The 16,083-nt window shown below is 55.4% G+C and overlaps 1 protein-coding gene across 2 annotated transcripts in view; it reads right to left on the bottom strand.

Moving 5' to 3' along the window:
• Nucleotides 1-522: 522 nt before the first annotated feature.
• The window catches only part of LOC111158123 (mitogen-activated protein kinase kinase kinase 14), a 42,997-nt gene continuing 27,436 nt past the window's right edge, over nucleotides 523-16,083 (bottom strand). Inside the window, exons 6-16 of one of the 2 annotated variants that reach the window (XM_022519988.1) lie at nucleotides 15,072-15,209; nucleotides 9,151-9,280; nucleotides 8,783-8,914; nucleotides 8,213-8,317; nucleotides 6,424-6,587; nucleotides 5,871-6,021; nucleotides 3,987-4,370; nucleotides 3,713-3,819; nucleotides 3,433-3,577; nucleotides 2,508-2,608; nucleotides 523-2,197 (exon numbers count right to left, since the gene is read on the bottom strand). In XM_022519988.1, the coding sequence (XP_022375696.1) occupies nucleotides 2,033-2,197; nucleotides 2,508-2,608; nucleotides 3,433-3,577; nucleotides 3,713-3,819; nucleotides 3,987-4,370; nucleotides 5,871-6,021; nucleotides 6,424-6,587; nucleotides 8,213-8,317; nucleotides 8,783-8,914; nucleotides 9,151-9,280; nucleotides 15,072-15,209 (1,722 nt within the window). In that variant the 3' untranslated portion in view covers nucleotides 523-2,032. The remainder of the gene's footprint in view (nucleotides 2,198-2,507; nucleotides 2,609-3,432; nucleotides 3,578-3,712; nucleotides 3,820-3,986; nucleotides 4,371-5,870; nucleotides 6,022-6,423; nucleotides 6,588-8,212; nucleotides 8,318-8,782; nucleotides 8,915-9,150; nucleotides 9,281-15,071; nucleotides 15,210-16,083) is intronic. The other variant, XM_022519990.1, reaches the window with a different exon arrangement.

Raw genomic sequence — 16,083 nt, 5'->3', positions numbered from 1 at the left:
GGGGTGTGGAGCCCGACGTGAACCCCCCCCTCCCCCAAGTAGCTTCCATCCTCAGAAGGGCGCCTGTCCTGGAAAGTCATCTCTGCTAGCTCAGGGGTGGGAGTCTCAGCTGGCTCCCAGTTCTGCTCCTTGGAAGCCAGGCCTCAGGGACAGGAGAGGATGGGGCCGTATTCATTCCAGGCTCCTGGTACACCCCCCACCTCTCCACGGCCAGCCATTGCCCAGGTCTTGGCGCCCTTTCCTCCTCAGCCTGGCAGTGTTTGGCCAGGGACTTCCCTACTGCCACTGGGTGGGATATCTTGCCTAACTGGTCTGAATTGATAGGTCAAAAGTGGGATTGGAAGTGCCCACTGGGAGGGGTGGTGGGAAAAGTGACCACATTCAAGGGTTGTAAACAGTTCTTGCCCAAAATAAATGGCAGAAGTGAGAAGATGCTACCAAGAAGGCACAGGGAGGCAGCTGTTAGGATCTGAGGTTCTGAAAGCAGGAAGGCGAGAGTGGGGACAGCCACGGCCTAACACATTTGTCATCACCCCAAACTTTATTGCTTACAAAGAGTACCACCCAAACTCTGCAGTACGGAAAGGCTGCAGCTCTTCACGTGCTGGGGGCTGGTGGGGGGGGGGGGGTCTCTCCCTGGGGAGCAGAATGGCTTCATGTGGATAGCTGGACAGAGGCCACTTTGGCAAGAAACCGGGATGAGCTTCTCCCCGAGGAGAACTCCCAGGGGACACCCCTCACCTCCAGGAGCAGAGGCTAGCCAGCCCCCACACAAGGATTCACAGTTGATTAATGCTACATGAGTCCTGATCAGCCCCCCCCCATCGAAGAAGAGACTGGGCTGGGGTAATGGGGTATGGTGTGGGGGGGCTCATCTTAAAGAAATCCGGAGGTTTGAGGGGTCATGTGCATGGAGACAGGTCAAGATTCGAATCCCTTTACCCCATCTCCCAGCCTGCTGATGTGCGTGCAGAGCCACCGACCTGCCCTCCTGGAGGGCAGCCGTGAAAGTGCTTTGAGGTCATCAGAGTGCAAAGTGCGGTTGGCGATGCCCCCCCGAAGAGAGGGGCACGGCAGGGCCAGAGTGAGTGTGAGGCCCAGGCTGTGTCTCAGGAAACTGGGGTGCACGATGTCTAAAGCCACTGCCGGGAGGGGACAGGAGCGCCAGCGCCTGCCACTTTCTTGCACACGGATCACAGCCCGCTTGTAGGCCCGTCTGTAGGCCCAGCTCCTAGCGGGCTGGGCTCCTGCCACCCTTCACTCGGACAGACCGAGAGGGCAGAGGGCCAGTGAGCCAGGGGCCATGCCGGGTCTGTAGCCACAGCTCAAGGCCTGCTGCTCTGGGAGAGACTGGTGGCTAGCAGCGACGGGACACGTGCTTGGGGACTGAGAACCATTTCACTTAGACACCTGTGGTCCTGGCGGAAGCTGAGTCCGGCTCCGGACCTATGTTGCTATGCCCTGATGCTGTGCCGTGGTCTCCTAGGAAGACTTCCCAGCGTCAGGAGTCCCTGACCCTGTCGGCGAAGTTCCTAGATCTAAAAGGGGCTTCGATGGCCACACAAGGGGGTCAGAGGGCTCCGCGTTCACCCCACGGTAGGTACAGATGCTGGTCCGCTCCTGTACCAGACCTGGGTGTGGGTCCTCAGACACTCGACAGCCTCCCATCTGCTCGGAGGCTGAGGGACTTGCCCACTCCTTCCCGACCCAGGCCGGAAGCTACGCTCCCCTGACAGTCAGCAAGGGGCCACTGATTCAAATAGGTCAGGCCAGCTCACGGGGACCAGGGCAGAACAGACCCTTTTCACTCCCCACTTACGGGAAGTGGTCTCCTGCTGCCCTCCTCCTCCCCATGTGGGCACAGGGTGCTCTCCTGGTGGGGTCAGGCAGGGCACGGGACAACCTTGTCCCCCTACTGAGCCAGGGGGTGGCAGGTCCCTGGGAGCAGGCTGAGCCCGGGTGCCAGGGGCAGAGCCGAGCACCGATGAGGCGGCTGCCTCCCTCGGAGTGGAGTCAGCGGTGGGAGGCTAGCTCAGGGCCTGTTCTCCAGCTGGCCGTGCTTGACCCTCCAGCTCCAGGCAAAGCTGCCGTCAGGGGCCAGGGTGCAGTGCAGGTCAATGCCCGAATCCGGCACCTCCATGTCATAGCGCACGGGCTGCCCGTCCTTGGTCACCAAGCTGAAGGCTGCGGCCGGGATCTGGGGGCGGAGCAGATCAGTGAGTCTGAGACTGTGGCACGGGGCTCAGAGGCTGCCTAGAGGTGCCTGCTGAGGTCTCCCGCCAGCTGAGCAGGCAGTCCTGAAGGCCTAGAGGACTCCGAGAGGTTCATCCGGCCCAAGTGTAGGTCCTGAGGACCTTCCATTGCCACTGCCCAGCCTGCCCTGGGACCTCGGGGGAGATCTGAAGCCAGCCACTCCCTACATGCCAGTTCTCCTTATTCAAAAGCCTTCCTCCCAGAGGGCTCGGCCAGGTACACGGGCTCTAAGTCAGCACGTACCTGCCCCTTACCTGGCTGCTGATGCCGGTTGCGATGTCCCCCACCTTGACCCGGTGAAACTCCCGGATGTGCAGGTGCTCGCCGTTGAGAGACTGTATCTGGATTTTCACACCTAGAAGGCAGGCAAGGTGACAGTCAGCGGAGTGGCCGGTGGCTCCCTATGAAGCCCCAGGCAGAGGGACACAGGACAGCCATGAGGAAGCTGACGTAACATTTAGGCTGGAGTGGCCCTAATGTCACACACCTGCTGGCTCCTCCTGGTAATTTTCTGTCAACCCTAGAACTGGGCTTACACAACACAAAGAGCTAAGGTTGGCTCTTTTGGGGAACTAGTATTCCAACTTGCACACAAAGCAGAATGGAAGTGGAAACGCAGACTCTTAAATTAGCTTGCGGTCAACTCAGGCTGTAACGTTCTCTGAGTTGGAGAGGCCATCGGCAAGGCCATGGGGGCCTGAGGCTACATGTCACACTGGTGCTGGGAAGAGCCGGGGAACAGGGAGCTGCTGAAACCCTCATTCTATCCAAATCACAGCGTAACCTACGCAGCCACGCTGGGAAATATCTCGTCTTAGGACTTGAAATTCCAGAGGAGATGCTGATTCTTATCTTGTTCCTTGTTTCCCTTCCGAAGACATTATTTCTTGACTCCAGGCCAGGAGAGACTGCTTTGTGCCCCCAGCGAGGGGCCTTCTGGAACTCCATCAGCAGCCCATGGAGGCAATGGGCCTTCGCTGCCTGACCAGGAAAGGTTGTTGGCCAATCGGAGAGGGCCTTTGCTCTAAACCGACCTAATGGCCACTCCAGTCTGGGCACCAGGAGCCTTCCTCCCCCCTCGCCTGCCAGGGGAAGGGAGACCTAAACTCCCTTGGACTCCCCAGCCCCAGGTGGCTCAGGTCTCGTGGAGCGGCTGAGCAGGCGAGAGCTGGGCTGTACCGTTGAAATAGCTCGGCGTGTCAGTGGGCCGCCCCCGGGCCAGCACCATGTTCCAGCTGGAGCTGCGAGCCTCGGCCTGGCTGTTCCACGAGTGCACGCCCGAACTCAGGGTGTCCCGCGAGCTCTGGGAGGCCTTTGATGGGTTCTGAAATGACAGTGGGTGCGACTCTGGTGGGGAGCCCTTCTGAAAGGAAGGGGTGATTCCCTTCAGCCTCCCTTTACCACTGCTCGCACGTAGCCCACTCACCAGCGGGACACAAAGGGTCCGCGGCCAGCTTACCTTCTCACTGTCGTCGGACAGAGAGAGGCTATCAATGCTGAGGCACGAGAGAATTTGCTCCTGCTCCTCCAGCGAAAAGGGCTGGGACAGGCTGTTCAGAAATAGTTCTGCAGAGAGACGTAGAGGATGGCTGTCAACCGGGAGCGGATGGCTTGTCTGTGTGTCTGGCCGCTTGGACCGCAGGAGCGGACCTCCGGGGGCAGGTGCACAGGCCCTGGCGGAGGTCCGGGCCTGTGCCCGGGGACCCGGGGGCCGCGGCCGTGGCTGCCCGTACCCATTTCCAGCTGCTGCAGCTCCTGTTCAGGGAGCGTTGCCTTCCTCTCCATTGAGCTGGGGTTTTTCACAGGGGCCGGGTCCAGGGAGGATAGAGGCAATGGCTCCCAGGTCCCAGACTCCTCCTTGCCCCAGTTCAGGCTTGGAGACTTGTTCCGCTCTGGGGGCTCTGGGGGTAGTGGAGGTTGGAGCTGAGGGGCCCCGCCTGTTGTGTCCTCAGTTGGCTGGGGCCCCGGAGTCCCAGGCGAGAGCTCCCTTGGCTGGGCGTGCGGGGTCTCCGGGGTCCGGGGAGAGTGGCCTTGGCTGGGCAGTGCCTGGGCTGGGTGTGGCGGCGGATGTCTTGGCTCTTTGCACTCTCCCCTCCAAGGGCTCCTCAGACCTCCCACTGCAAAACAGAGCACGCTTGGTGAGGTGGAAAACAGGCCAGCCCAGACTCCGGGCCGGACCAGGTGGCCCTTCCTGAGCAGAGGGCTGGGAGCAAACAGCGAGGGAGAACTCTGGTCCCACTAAGGGACACAATTTAGGAGGGCGCTGTGTGGCCTTGGAGGAGGCCCCTTCCATAGGATGGCCTTCCACAATGGGAATACGACAATATTTCTATCTATTCCATCTTCCTTCTAGGTAACAATCATAAATTTAAAATGACAGCAATGGCTGCAGGGAAGGACTCTGTCACTAGTAAAGAGAAGATTTAAAAAAAAGCCCTAGGGCACCTGGATGGCTCAGTGGGTTAAGCCGCTGCCTTTGGCTCAGGTCATGATCTCAGGGTCCTGGGATCGAGTCCCGCATCGGGCTCTCTGCTCAGCGGGGAGCCTGCTTCCCTCTCTCTCTCTCTCTCTGTCTGCCTCTCTGCCTACTTGTGATCTCTCTCTGTGAAATAAATAAATAAGATCTTTAAAAAATAAAATAAAACAAAATAAAAAACAGCCCTGAGGTCAGAGCGACTTCAAGTTCCCATGTAAACTGGCCTCCTTGACCTCCTCCTGCCCCCTTCATCTCTCTTAACCACCCCCCCCCCCGCAACAGTCAGTCTTTCCGAGGGACTATTGCTCTAAAGTGCGGGGGGCGGGGGGGCAGCTCATCTGTGTTTGGGGGGTGTGTGTGAGGTCTCTCTCCTGTTTTGTTTATTCCCGTGATCCCCATAACCACTGCCTTTCCCTTGCCAGCCTCCCAGTGACATTCTATTATGTTTGATGTGTCCCTTAGGGCCTAATTATGTTTCTGCAAAGTGTATGTTGTTTTTATTTATCAATATTTAGTTTACAAAAAAGGGATTGTGTTCTAGGCCTCGTTCTGTCCATTTTTCCAGCACCACAGTTTGAAAATCCCGCCAGGCTGCTCTGAGAACACTTTCTTTCACTGCCCCGCGGAGTTCCATGGGACACACCCTGTGCGCCACCCCTTGCCCTTGGCCCCTCTGAGCTCCCGGGAAGGGATGTGCCCCTGCACCCTCCTCCTCTCCCATAAACGACTCACAGGTCACGTGTGCAGATGTCGGCCCGCATGCTGCGAGGTGTCCTCCAGCAGAGCTAAGGGCCCCTGCCGCACACCCTCCCCGCCACTGGGTGCTACTGACTTTCTGCCTTTTCTCACTGACTGGCTGGGAAGTGCCACCTGGCTTTATCTCACAGTCACTGATTCCTCACCAGATCAAGCCCCCCTCTCCATGTTGTAGTCTCTGGCCCCCACTGGCTGAGCATCGAGGCACAGCACAGAGCACTTCTCTTCACCACTGGTCTTCCAACAAGCCCATGGTGGGTGTCATTCCCATGCTTTAGATGGAGACACCCAGGCCACCAAGGTGCTCAGAGGTCAAGTACCTTGCCCTGACCACAACACCACACTGTCACCTCTCCCCCCGCTGCAGCCAGTGGCGGACTCTTACCGTGGTGCAGCGCCTGGCTGACCTTTCCCCCCAGCTCCACCGCAGAGGCCCGGCGGCCAGGCTCTTTCCTCAGCCCCTCCTGGATGACCTGGGCAGTGAGCGGGGTGCAGGAGGGCGGGATCTCCCTCACAGGCGGGGGCTCGCTGGCGATCTGTGGGTCAGAAGGCGACATGTGCGGCCTGTCTCCCCTCACTCCCAGCACCCAGCTTCCTGTTCTGGCTCTTCTCCACTCTCCCCTAACCTGTGGTGCTGGAGTTGGTCATAAAGCCTGGAGAGGGCTGGGACTTTGCCAAGGAAAGGGAAGAAGGGGGCCGGGCAGACCGGGACAGGGTCAGGCGGCAAGGCCCAACCTGCCATGAACTTGAGGGGATCCCTCCCTTAGGCTCTCCCCTGGAGCCCGCAGACTTGGGTGGCAAGTATTTGAGTCAGGACCCCACATTTAGGATGAGGCCTCTTCCTGTTCCCATCTGCCGCCAAAGAGCAGCCCAGACCGAGGCCACCGCAAGTCCGAGGCTGGGTCTCCGTCTTCACCCTCCCAGGCGGTGGCACTGACCTTGAGGCAGAGCGGCCCCCTGAAGTACTGGGTCCACGGATGGTAGCCGTTGAGCATGTGCAGCATCATGCAACAGCTGCTCCAGACGTCCACCTTGGCGTCACAGGGCTGGCCCATCACCACCTCTGGGGCCATGTGGGTCTCCGTGCCGGGGATGTAGTCCCCTGGGAAGACGGCGGGAGACCGGAAAGCCAACTGTGAACTCGGACGGGTAACAGCCTTGGCAGTGACCCCCCACCCCCAGCCCCCAGCCCATTCCTGAAATACCTGGAATTTGTCTCTGTTCAAGTACCTTGAATAGAGAGGAAGCTTCTAGACCAAACTTGCCAGGGGGTAAGCTAAGTCAGGGGCCCCGCTGGGAACTGGTACAAAGGCTGTATCACTCAAAACAGGGACTCGACCCTATGGACCCCATCCTTAGAATACTTTTTTTTTAAAAAGGGGAGGGCCCTGGGCATTGAAAATTAGGTTGTAGGAGACTAATTAATGGTTTGATGTTTCTGAAGTTTTAGTGAGCGAAGAGAAAAAAAAAAAAACTTTAATGCATAGAAAACTAGAAGGATCAATACCAGATGTGAAGATTTTCTTTCCCCCTCTGGTGATTTGTATTTTTTATTTTTGCTTTGTTCTACTTTCTGCAAAAGATTTTAGAATAGAAATTATTCTTGTAATAATTTCTAAAATAGAAATATAAAATTAAAAAACCCCACTAGTTATTTTAAAGTGACAGGTGGGGGTCCGTCTTCAGTCTGTTTCTTCAGAATTACCAACACAGTCCTTTAATAACTGAATCACTTCTAAAAGACTTTTTCTTTTGGTCAGGAAGAAATAATTTTTTTTTAAAGATTTTATTTATTTATTAGACAGAGATCACAAGTAGGCAGAGAGGCAGGCAGAGAGAGAGAGGAGGAAGCAGGCTCCCCGTTGAGCAGAGAGTCCGATGCGGGGCTCGATCCCAGAACCCTGAGAACATGACCTGAGCCGAAGGCAGAGGCTTTAACCCACTGAGCCACCCAGGCGCCCAGGAAGAAATAATTTTATGCTTAATGCTATAAATGAAAAAAAGCAGGGCACAAAACTGGGTTATATCGGCCTTAACTACGTACAGGGTTAAAAAAGAAAAACGTTGACCTGGAAGGAATTGTTTAAAATGTTCATGATTGTCTCTCTGGGCAAGAGGAGTGTGGAGGCTCCTTTTCACCTCCTCTTCTATAGCATGTAACTCTATAATTGCCAAAAATTTTACAGTGGATGTGGATTATTTTAATAATCAGAAAACTGGGGGTGCCTGGGTGGCTCAGTGGGTTAAAGCCTCTGCCTTCGGCTCAGGTCATGATCCCAGGGTCCTGGGATCGAGCCCCGCATCGGGCTCTCTGCTCAGCGGGGAGCCTGCTTCCTCCTCTCTCTCTGCCTGCCTCTCTGTCTACTTGTGATCTGTCAAATAAATAAATAAAAATTAAAAAAAATCAGAAAACTGTGAGTTAAAAACAAGCATTTCTCCAGCTACAGAGCCTAGGCCCCTCGGTCAGCCATCCTGTTGTGCTTCCAGAAACTCTGCTCAGAGGCCCAGGAGGGCTGAGGCCACAGGCTGGGAGCACAGCTCCCCAAATAGGTGGTACAAGTGGGTTGGAGCCATGGGGGCTCCACGAAGAAGACCTGTTGTTGAGGGGCTGAAATATAATGGAGGACAAAATGGGCTCCCGTCTCTGACTGCTCTTAGGGAAAGCACGGGAGAAGATATAGGGCCAATGCTGAGTCAAGGATGGGGAGGGGGGGGGGGGGGGCTTACCCGTGACCAGTGACTTCCCCAGGCCATCAGGTTGAAGGCACACAGCATGGCCGAAGTCGCAGAGGGCGGCACGGCTCCCGTCGCCAGACAGGAGCACATTGTCAGCTGCCAGGCCACCCCAGAGAAGAAGAGGAACAGGTGAGTCACTTCCGGCCCCAGCCCAATCAGGACCTCCAGTGAGGCCGCTGCTGGCTGACCCCAAGTGGCAGCTGCTGCTTCTGCTGAGTGTCCTTCCTCATGAGGAAGGCAAGAGTGTTATCGGTTCCGGCTAGAGGCAGGCAGCAGGCGGGTGTCTGGGGTACAGGGATAGAGTTTACTCCTGGGATGCTGCCACTCAGCTCTGCTGTCCCCACCCTCTCCCAGTGGTCACCAAGACAGAGGAGCTGTATGGGCAGCGCTGCCCACTGGCGACTACGGTGTCAGGCTGAGGCCTTGGGAAACATACTTGCCCTTCCCAGCCTGACTCAGGCCCTGCCAGGGGGGATGGCCAGGCAGGCCCAGAAGGATTGGGAAGGGTGAGGTAAGGAAGGAGCCCACTGGGGACCAGAGTGGTTGGGGGGTGAGCCTCACCTTTGATATCTCCGTGTAGAATTCTTCGGGTGTGGAGGTATTCCAGCCCTTCCAGAGCCTGGCCCAGGTAGTAAAGGGCCCGGTCCTCCGGCAGACAGCCCTTCTGCTTTATGAGCTGGCCCAGCGAGCCACCTAGGAGACCAACAGCCAGTCTCTACATGGGGCATTTCCAGGCCTGTAGGCAGGCCAAGGACAAAGGACTTCCCAGGGCAGGTGGTGGGAAAGTAGGCCTTTTCTGCCCACGTCACAGGGTCAAGAGGTTAAAAATGGAGTAAGTGGGGACCAAGGTCAACCTGGTCAAGACCCGGGAAAACCCCAAGTCTTGGCTCTGAGCTGCGAGGGGGAAAGAGTGGCGCCTGGCTCCCTACCTTCCAGCAGTTCCATGAAGATGTTGACCCAAGGACCTTCCTTCACAGCTCCATACAAAGGGACGATTCTGGGGGAAGTCAATCCTGCACATGCCACTAACTCCTCTGCTCGAAACACTTCGATGCGCACCTGGGGGGGGCCCAGAGGTAGCTGTGAGTCAGGGTGGGCGCCCAGGCTGTTTCCCTAGCATCCTGGCAGGACCCTCCCTGCAGGGAGACTCCCAATCCCCCCCCCACCCCGTGTCGATTCTGAGGCCAGGCAGGGCCCTGGTGGGCCCACTGGACCCTCAGAGACTAAACTGTGCACCCTGGGGGTCATGTTCAACTTCTAGTAGTTGGTTAAAGTTCTGCACTGCGGGTGTGTGTGGAAACACTTAGAATCACACAAAAAATTACAACCCTTATCCAGGCCCCTGGCATGCTGCCCACGCTCAAATCTGCCAAACACAGAACTCCCCCCCCCCCACCAGCCCAAATGGCTGGGCCATTTCTAGGACATGGGACCTTTTGTTTATCAACATCCACATCTATTTTCCCCAGAGGCCGGGTTTCCATCGTATCTGCAGCCAGAGCCGATGTAGCCAAGATCCTGGCTCTTGTCAGCACCCTTCTCAGCATTTTTCTCAGCTCGGAATTATTTGTCTTTTCCCCTGAGGACGAAAATGTCCATGTAGACGGAGCAATGCTTGTTTATTCTGTTTGCAGCTGTTTCCCCAGGATCTGGGCCTAAGATGAGGCTTCTCAGGGGGAGGGGCTTGGCCAAGGCCCCTCCTGCAGGGACCACAAACTCCTCTGTGTAGGGGCCAGCATAGTATGGCAGGAAGAAATAGGCCTGGGACACACACATCCTAGACGAGATACTCTGGCTTGGCCATTTCCAAAGGTAGATCACTTCCCTTAAACTCTCTGCATAGGCAAACGGTGGTAACAGTGGTATCTGCTCCCGCGTAGAGTGAGGATTTGGAAGGATGATATTCAGCACCAGGCCTGACAACCCATAGGTGCTCAGGAAATGTAAGGCACCCCCTTCCTCCAGCTCAGATAAGAGCAGCTTATTAAACACTTAGTATTCCTAACAGAGCCGTGTCCTCCTTTCTGGCTGGCGCTGGTTCTCCGTGTTAGCCTTGAGAGGCACCACCAGGGGGCGCCCGTGGCAACCAAACCAGCCTGGAAGAAATCACTCAGGACCTGGCCGGGCTTGGCTGGGAGACCTGCTGACTTGGTAGGAGATCTGCCGAGGTGGGGCTTTTGAGCTTTTGGACTTTTGCCTATCAGTGGAAAATGTCTTCTGGTTACAGAGTATCTGGTTTGGTTCATCAACTCGCATAAACTTTGACTCTTTGTCAGTGTTTCCAGCTCTGAACCTGAGCTGGAAAGAATTCGCCCTTCAGGACTTGGGTTAGGCGCTGTCTTTAACTCTCTGGCTCCCGCAGCGCGAGTGGGGGCAGTCTGGGGCACCCCAGAGGACTCCGCCGGGCACTGCAGTGTTTGGCAGTGGAGGGAAACAGTGGTGATGGCTGGCTGTGGGGCATCATGCAAACTACTAGTTCCAGACGGTTCGGTTTCGGCATCAGCTTGTGCTCCAGTCTTTAGGGAGCTGGGTTTCTGGAGGCTGCTGTGATCTAAGTACTTCAGGGGGGGATGACGTGGAGCAGGAAAGGAAGGCGAGGGTGTCTAATCAGATTTCAAAATTTGAGAATTGTGCAGTGCCCACCGAGGCATACATCCCATAAGTAAATAAGGTTATGAACAGAAGAAAAATTTTTCTTTTCACTTATGTACATTGTTATTCAAATGACCACCAAGTTGTCAGGCTAAACACTACTGTGTGACCTAATTACTCAGTACACAGAACTTTCAGGTACTTGTTTTGACCTGGGATGCCATGAAAAATGACTGACACTAAGGGTTGCGAAGAACATTTGAGAACCTCTGCTTTAACTAGGAAGACATTCTTAAGTCCTTGGGAGTGCCCCAGTAATGTTAAAACAATGTTAAAAACATTCTCTTCAGTGGGTAGTGTGAGACCCTTAATCTCAGGGTTGTAAGTTCAAGTCCCAATGTGGGGCGTAGAGATTACTTAAAAATAGAAATCTTTGAAAAAAAAAACAAACAAACCCAGATACAAGGGGGTCAGAGGGGACACTTCAAAATATAATGTGCCTTAGGGAGAGCAAGCAGAAAGGACAGCCCTGAGGCGGTGGGGAGAATGCACCTGGCCTTCCTGCTCATCCCTGGACTTCAGTGCCCTCATCGGGGTCCTGGGATGGAGCCCGCACTCAGGGGGAAGTCTGCTTGGGATTCTCTCTCCCTCTCCTTCTGCCCCACCCCAACCCCTGCGTGGTGTGTGTGTGTGCGCGTGCGTCTGAACGCGCGCACACATGTGCTCTCCCTAAAATAAATCAATAAATACCCCTCCCCCCAAACTAGTATTTACTGCCCACTTCACACACGCCGGGTCCGGTTCTAAGCGCTTTGTAAGCATCAGTGTTTGCATCTTACAACAGCCTGTGGGGCAAGGAAACTGAAGTCCAGACAAGTGACTTGCCCAAGGTCACTGGCAGTCTCAGAGGTGGGATTTTTGGTTAGGGAAGCCTGACTCCAGACCTGCCAGCTACCCTGCTCCACTGAAGCCCTTTCCAGGAGTCTAAGCTTTTATATCCAGACTGTTTTTTTTTTTTTTTTTCCTCCCCCACATCTATTCAGGAGCGATCATACCCCGGGGGGGAAGTGTGGTCAGCTATTACCTAGCTGCCAAATCCACAAGCCACCTCCCTCAGCTTAGCGGCCTGCATGCTGACCCTGGGCATTGATTTCTCCTTCTTGAGAGTCTCCCCTCTTTAGTATTTGTATCCATTTTATTTCATCCATAATCACGATTCTGTATATTCTTTTAAAGATCTCAGGAACATAAAATAGGTGAAAACACAGTACGGGGCCCATAGGAGTCCAATGAACAGAGGGCTCCCCCCTTATTCCTCACCATGGAGCTATTCTGCCCTTAGTCCTGGGTCTGCTTCCTCAACATGTGTCCGGGCTGCCCTCACTCATGTACCTTGCTGATGGCGGCTTCTACCACCTTTAGGCCACGGAAATGTCCCTCCCCCATTACACCCCCAGCTCCTTTGGGGCAGGTGCATGGATTCTGCCCTTCCGTGTCCAGCCCCTGGCACGGTGGGCTTGGTAACAGCTGGCTGGATCTGGCCAAGGCCACACTAACCCAGATCAGTGGCAGAGCCAAAAGGAAGCTTCCAGAACTCCACGCTTGAGCCAGATGTGTGTGTACACACACACCACATACAAGTACGCCACAGAACAGAGTTCCAGGAGCTCATGCGTTCTGTAACTTCACCCACTGACTTCTGCACTGGCTGAGGAAAAGCACTAGAGAGCTGTTTTTGTACCAAAAAAGGAAATGTGACCATGATCTACTATTACATGAAAAACATGGCACGGCCTCTAGAGTACAATCTCATTTTACTAAAAGAAACTACATGTTTATGGGGCGCCTGGGTGGCTCAGTCGGTTGGGCGTCTGCCTTCAGCTGAGGTCATGGTCTCAGGGTCCTGGGATCGAGCCCTGCACTGTGCTCCCTGCTCAGCGGGAAGTCTGCTTCTCTCTCTCCATCTGTGTCTCCCCCTCCCCCCTGCTCTCTCTCAAATAAAATCTTTTAAAAATAAATTATATGTTCATATAAATATAAATATATATACATATATAAAATCAAGTCTAAAAAGTCAAAGGGTAGGTACCTCTGCGAATGGATTGGGGAACAGGGAGACTTTTGTGTTTTGGGATATCCTCTGGATTATTTTATAATGGGCCTATGTTTATTTGTGATTAAAAGATCAAACAAAACCTTAAAAAACAAAACCCCCTACATTAAACTCTGGACTCAGGGCCAACTGGCATCCGACCTGAGGCCACTGATGTTCTAGAAGGAGGACCAAGGAAGTGCTGTTGTGCCACGTGCTGGGTCCTCCTCAGGGAACACTGGAGGAGGGTGCACAGACTTGTTCTGACCCCCTGTACCCCCTGACCTCCGATCCCTGTCCCCTCCCCCAACCCTACCCTCTTAGCCGGGAACTGTTTTTCAAATCTTCCAGCTGAAAATGCTAAAATGCTAAAGGACACCTGTGCCTGCCCCACTGCTCCCCCCCAAGCCCCCGCTGACCGCCTTGTTGGCAGCTGTGCGGGCCATCCAAGAGCCATCCCACTTAAGGTGGTGGGCAGGGTAGGGGACAGGGGGCGGTGGGCAGATTCTGAGAGCGGCCGGCTTGAGCTGGCCTGGGCAGCAGTCCGGCATTGGGATCCCACTTGGTGTGGCTGGAGCTTTTCCGCCTGCCTTGGGGAGGTGAGAAACGGAGTATCTGTCCTCTTCTACTATATCAGGGTTGTTTACCTTGTTGCCTGGACTCTGAGAACCTCAGCAGGGCAACAGCTGAGCAGCCCAGTGACTAAGCTCTCCCCAGCACTGGGCCTGGGTTTCCAGGACGCTTCACACTCTCACTGTCCTGCCACCCGCCCCTCAGGAGGGACAGCTGAGCCTTCTCTGGTGGCCTGTGTGTGGGGTGGGCCTGCGGCTGAGGATGTCAGGCACGGAGCCCTGGCTTCCAGGGGAGGAGGCTGACCCGCCGCGCACCACCAGACTGTGCTCTGGCCCAGGGCGGAGCCTGCTGGTTTGACAGGGTATGTCTGAAGTTTGGGGTAATACCTACGGATAGTCCCCTCCCGGCCTGTTACCCGGCGACCCAAACCCCCAGACTTGAACATCCTGGCCCACACACAAGCCAAGGAAGGCAGGTGATTCACGTCCCCACGTGTGTCCTCAGCGCCAAGAGCCACAGCAGTGGTGTCCCCTGTGCACGGGGCCTGAGTGGGCGGGCCCAGCCTGGTCTGGCTACTTGGTCTTCTTTCCTCTTGGAGAGCAGAGTGTCCCTGACAAAACCCACTTGAAAACAAGATCCATCACTACACTAGCTTATGTCCCTTTATTGTGAGCCAAGAACGTGTCCCAGGGAAAGGTTTCTCATTTCTGCCTCCTGCGGCCCTCGGCACTAGCTCTGAGGCTGAGTTTGGGCCAGGGACAAGGTCAAGGGAGCTGAGAGCCAGGGTAGGAGAAAAGACATCTGAAGGAGAGTAGGCCCGACAGCAAGGTCTGCATTCTGCTGCGGGGCCCGGACAGGGCCCCCTGACCAAAGGAGGCCTCAGTGCCAGGCCTTGCTGTGTGGCTTGAAGCAAGGCACACGACCCTCTCTGGTCTCTAGGTCCATCACTGGGGAAATGAGGGAGCTGGAGCTGGAGGGAGCTGGAGCTGCTTACATTGAATCCTAGAACCATGAGCCTTCTCCCCCAGCCCCTTCCTAAAGTTCACAGCTGAACTCTGGAGACAGACAAGCCTGGGTCTCTCGATGTAAGTCGCATTTCCTCATAATGTCCACCTCCCAAGACCTCTTATTCCTGCCAATGGGAGGCAGAGCCCGGACCCAAATCAGACCTGACTCCCCAGTGCTCACCTAATGCAAGAGGCACCTGTTAGGTACAGGCTACTGCTCTGGTCATTACCTTCTGGCCCAGGTGCGAGCGCCCCATTGTGCAGTTTAGGGGTTTTAGCTCAACATGAATCCCATGACGCCAACTGCCTTCCAGGTTTGGACTTGTCCCTGAAGGCCCTGGCAACAGGAGTGGCCCAGGACATGGGCGCACTTGCAGACTCCGACATGCACGCATACCAAATGCAGCTCCCAGGCTGGGACATGTGGCTGACACTGCTCCCTTCCGGGGCCAGCTGACCCCAGGGTGCCCAGCGATAGCCAGCCTCCGTTAACAAGTCAGACCACAGCTGCCCCGGGATTGCCCTCACAAGAAAGGCTGTTCTGCAGCTCCCAGAGCCCGGCCATAGCTTTTTCTTTTCCGCGTACCTTTTTGACGGCACACTGGAAGCCAGTCTGCTTGTCCTCCATCCTGTGCACTTCTCCAAAGGAGCCTCTGCCCAGGCAGGGCTGGCGCGTGGCCCAGTGGACCTCCTCTCGGTACTCATAATCCACCGGCTTGAGTTTCTGGGGTTGGCAGGAGAGAGAGACCCGTGTTACTTGCCAGGGCAGCAGAGGGACGAAGGGTTACAGTGAGGAAGGCTCTCTGGGTGGCAGTCCTCTTGCCAGGCTGCAGGGGTGGGGCCCTCATAACCAAAAACATCACCAGGTCTGAGGCAGGGCTCTGGAGGGGCAGGACCAGCGGGGGTCACAGGCATAAGGTGAAGGCAAAGGAGAGCTTTGTGGGTGGCCCAAGTCTAGCTGATCCTTGTGACGAAAGATCCTTCTCCCCAGGCTTTGTGGTTGTGGAACAGAAACGGAACCGTCAACAACCTTGACATTGAAAAAATATAGCTCAGGAGCCATAAGGTAAAGGAGGGAGAAGGACTGCGAAGAGGGCTAGGGGGCAAATGATCATGTCACAGATGGATGGAAGAAGGCCCCCAAATTTAAGTCTGCTGAAATGACTTAAGATTAACAAAGCTCTCCAGCAGAGAACTGGGGTGGGGGGAGAAGGCAGGTTTCAGGGTTAGTGCGGATGCGCAAAATCCTTGTCTTTCATAGTGGGGGTGGGGAGTGAATGTCTGAGGTTGACAGAGCTAATTCCTGTTTCTCAGAATACGCATCACTGATACAACACACACACGCACACGTGTGTTCATGGACACATACACGAGAGCGATAGCAACAATGAGCTAACCAACCAGAAGAACTCAAGATAGAAACATCTAGAAGGCCTGAGAGCAACCTGGAGGTGGCGTGGGGGATACTGCCTCTTGCCAAAGCCTCGCTCTTTCCTACTGTTGGACGTGTTGTCACGCGCACAAGTGACTTCCATCGAAGAGTGAAGACCCTCCCCCCACCAAGGTGAGTGGATCTGGGAGGTTTCCAGGAAGGCTCC

Source organism: Enhydra lutris, unplaced genomic scaffold, assembly GCF_002288905.1.
Source record: "Enhydra lutris kenyoni isolate GAN:26980312 unplaced genomic scaffold, ASM228890v2 scaffoldscaffold57, whole genome shotgun sequence".
In the NCBI taxonomy this organism is placed as follows: Eukaryota; Metazoa; Chordata; class Mammalia; order Carnivora; family Mustelidae; genus Enhydra; species Enhydra lutris.
Note: the sequence above shows the minus strand (reverse complement) of the source record. Positions and strands in the feature narration are given on the sequence as shown.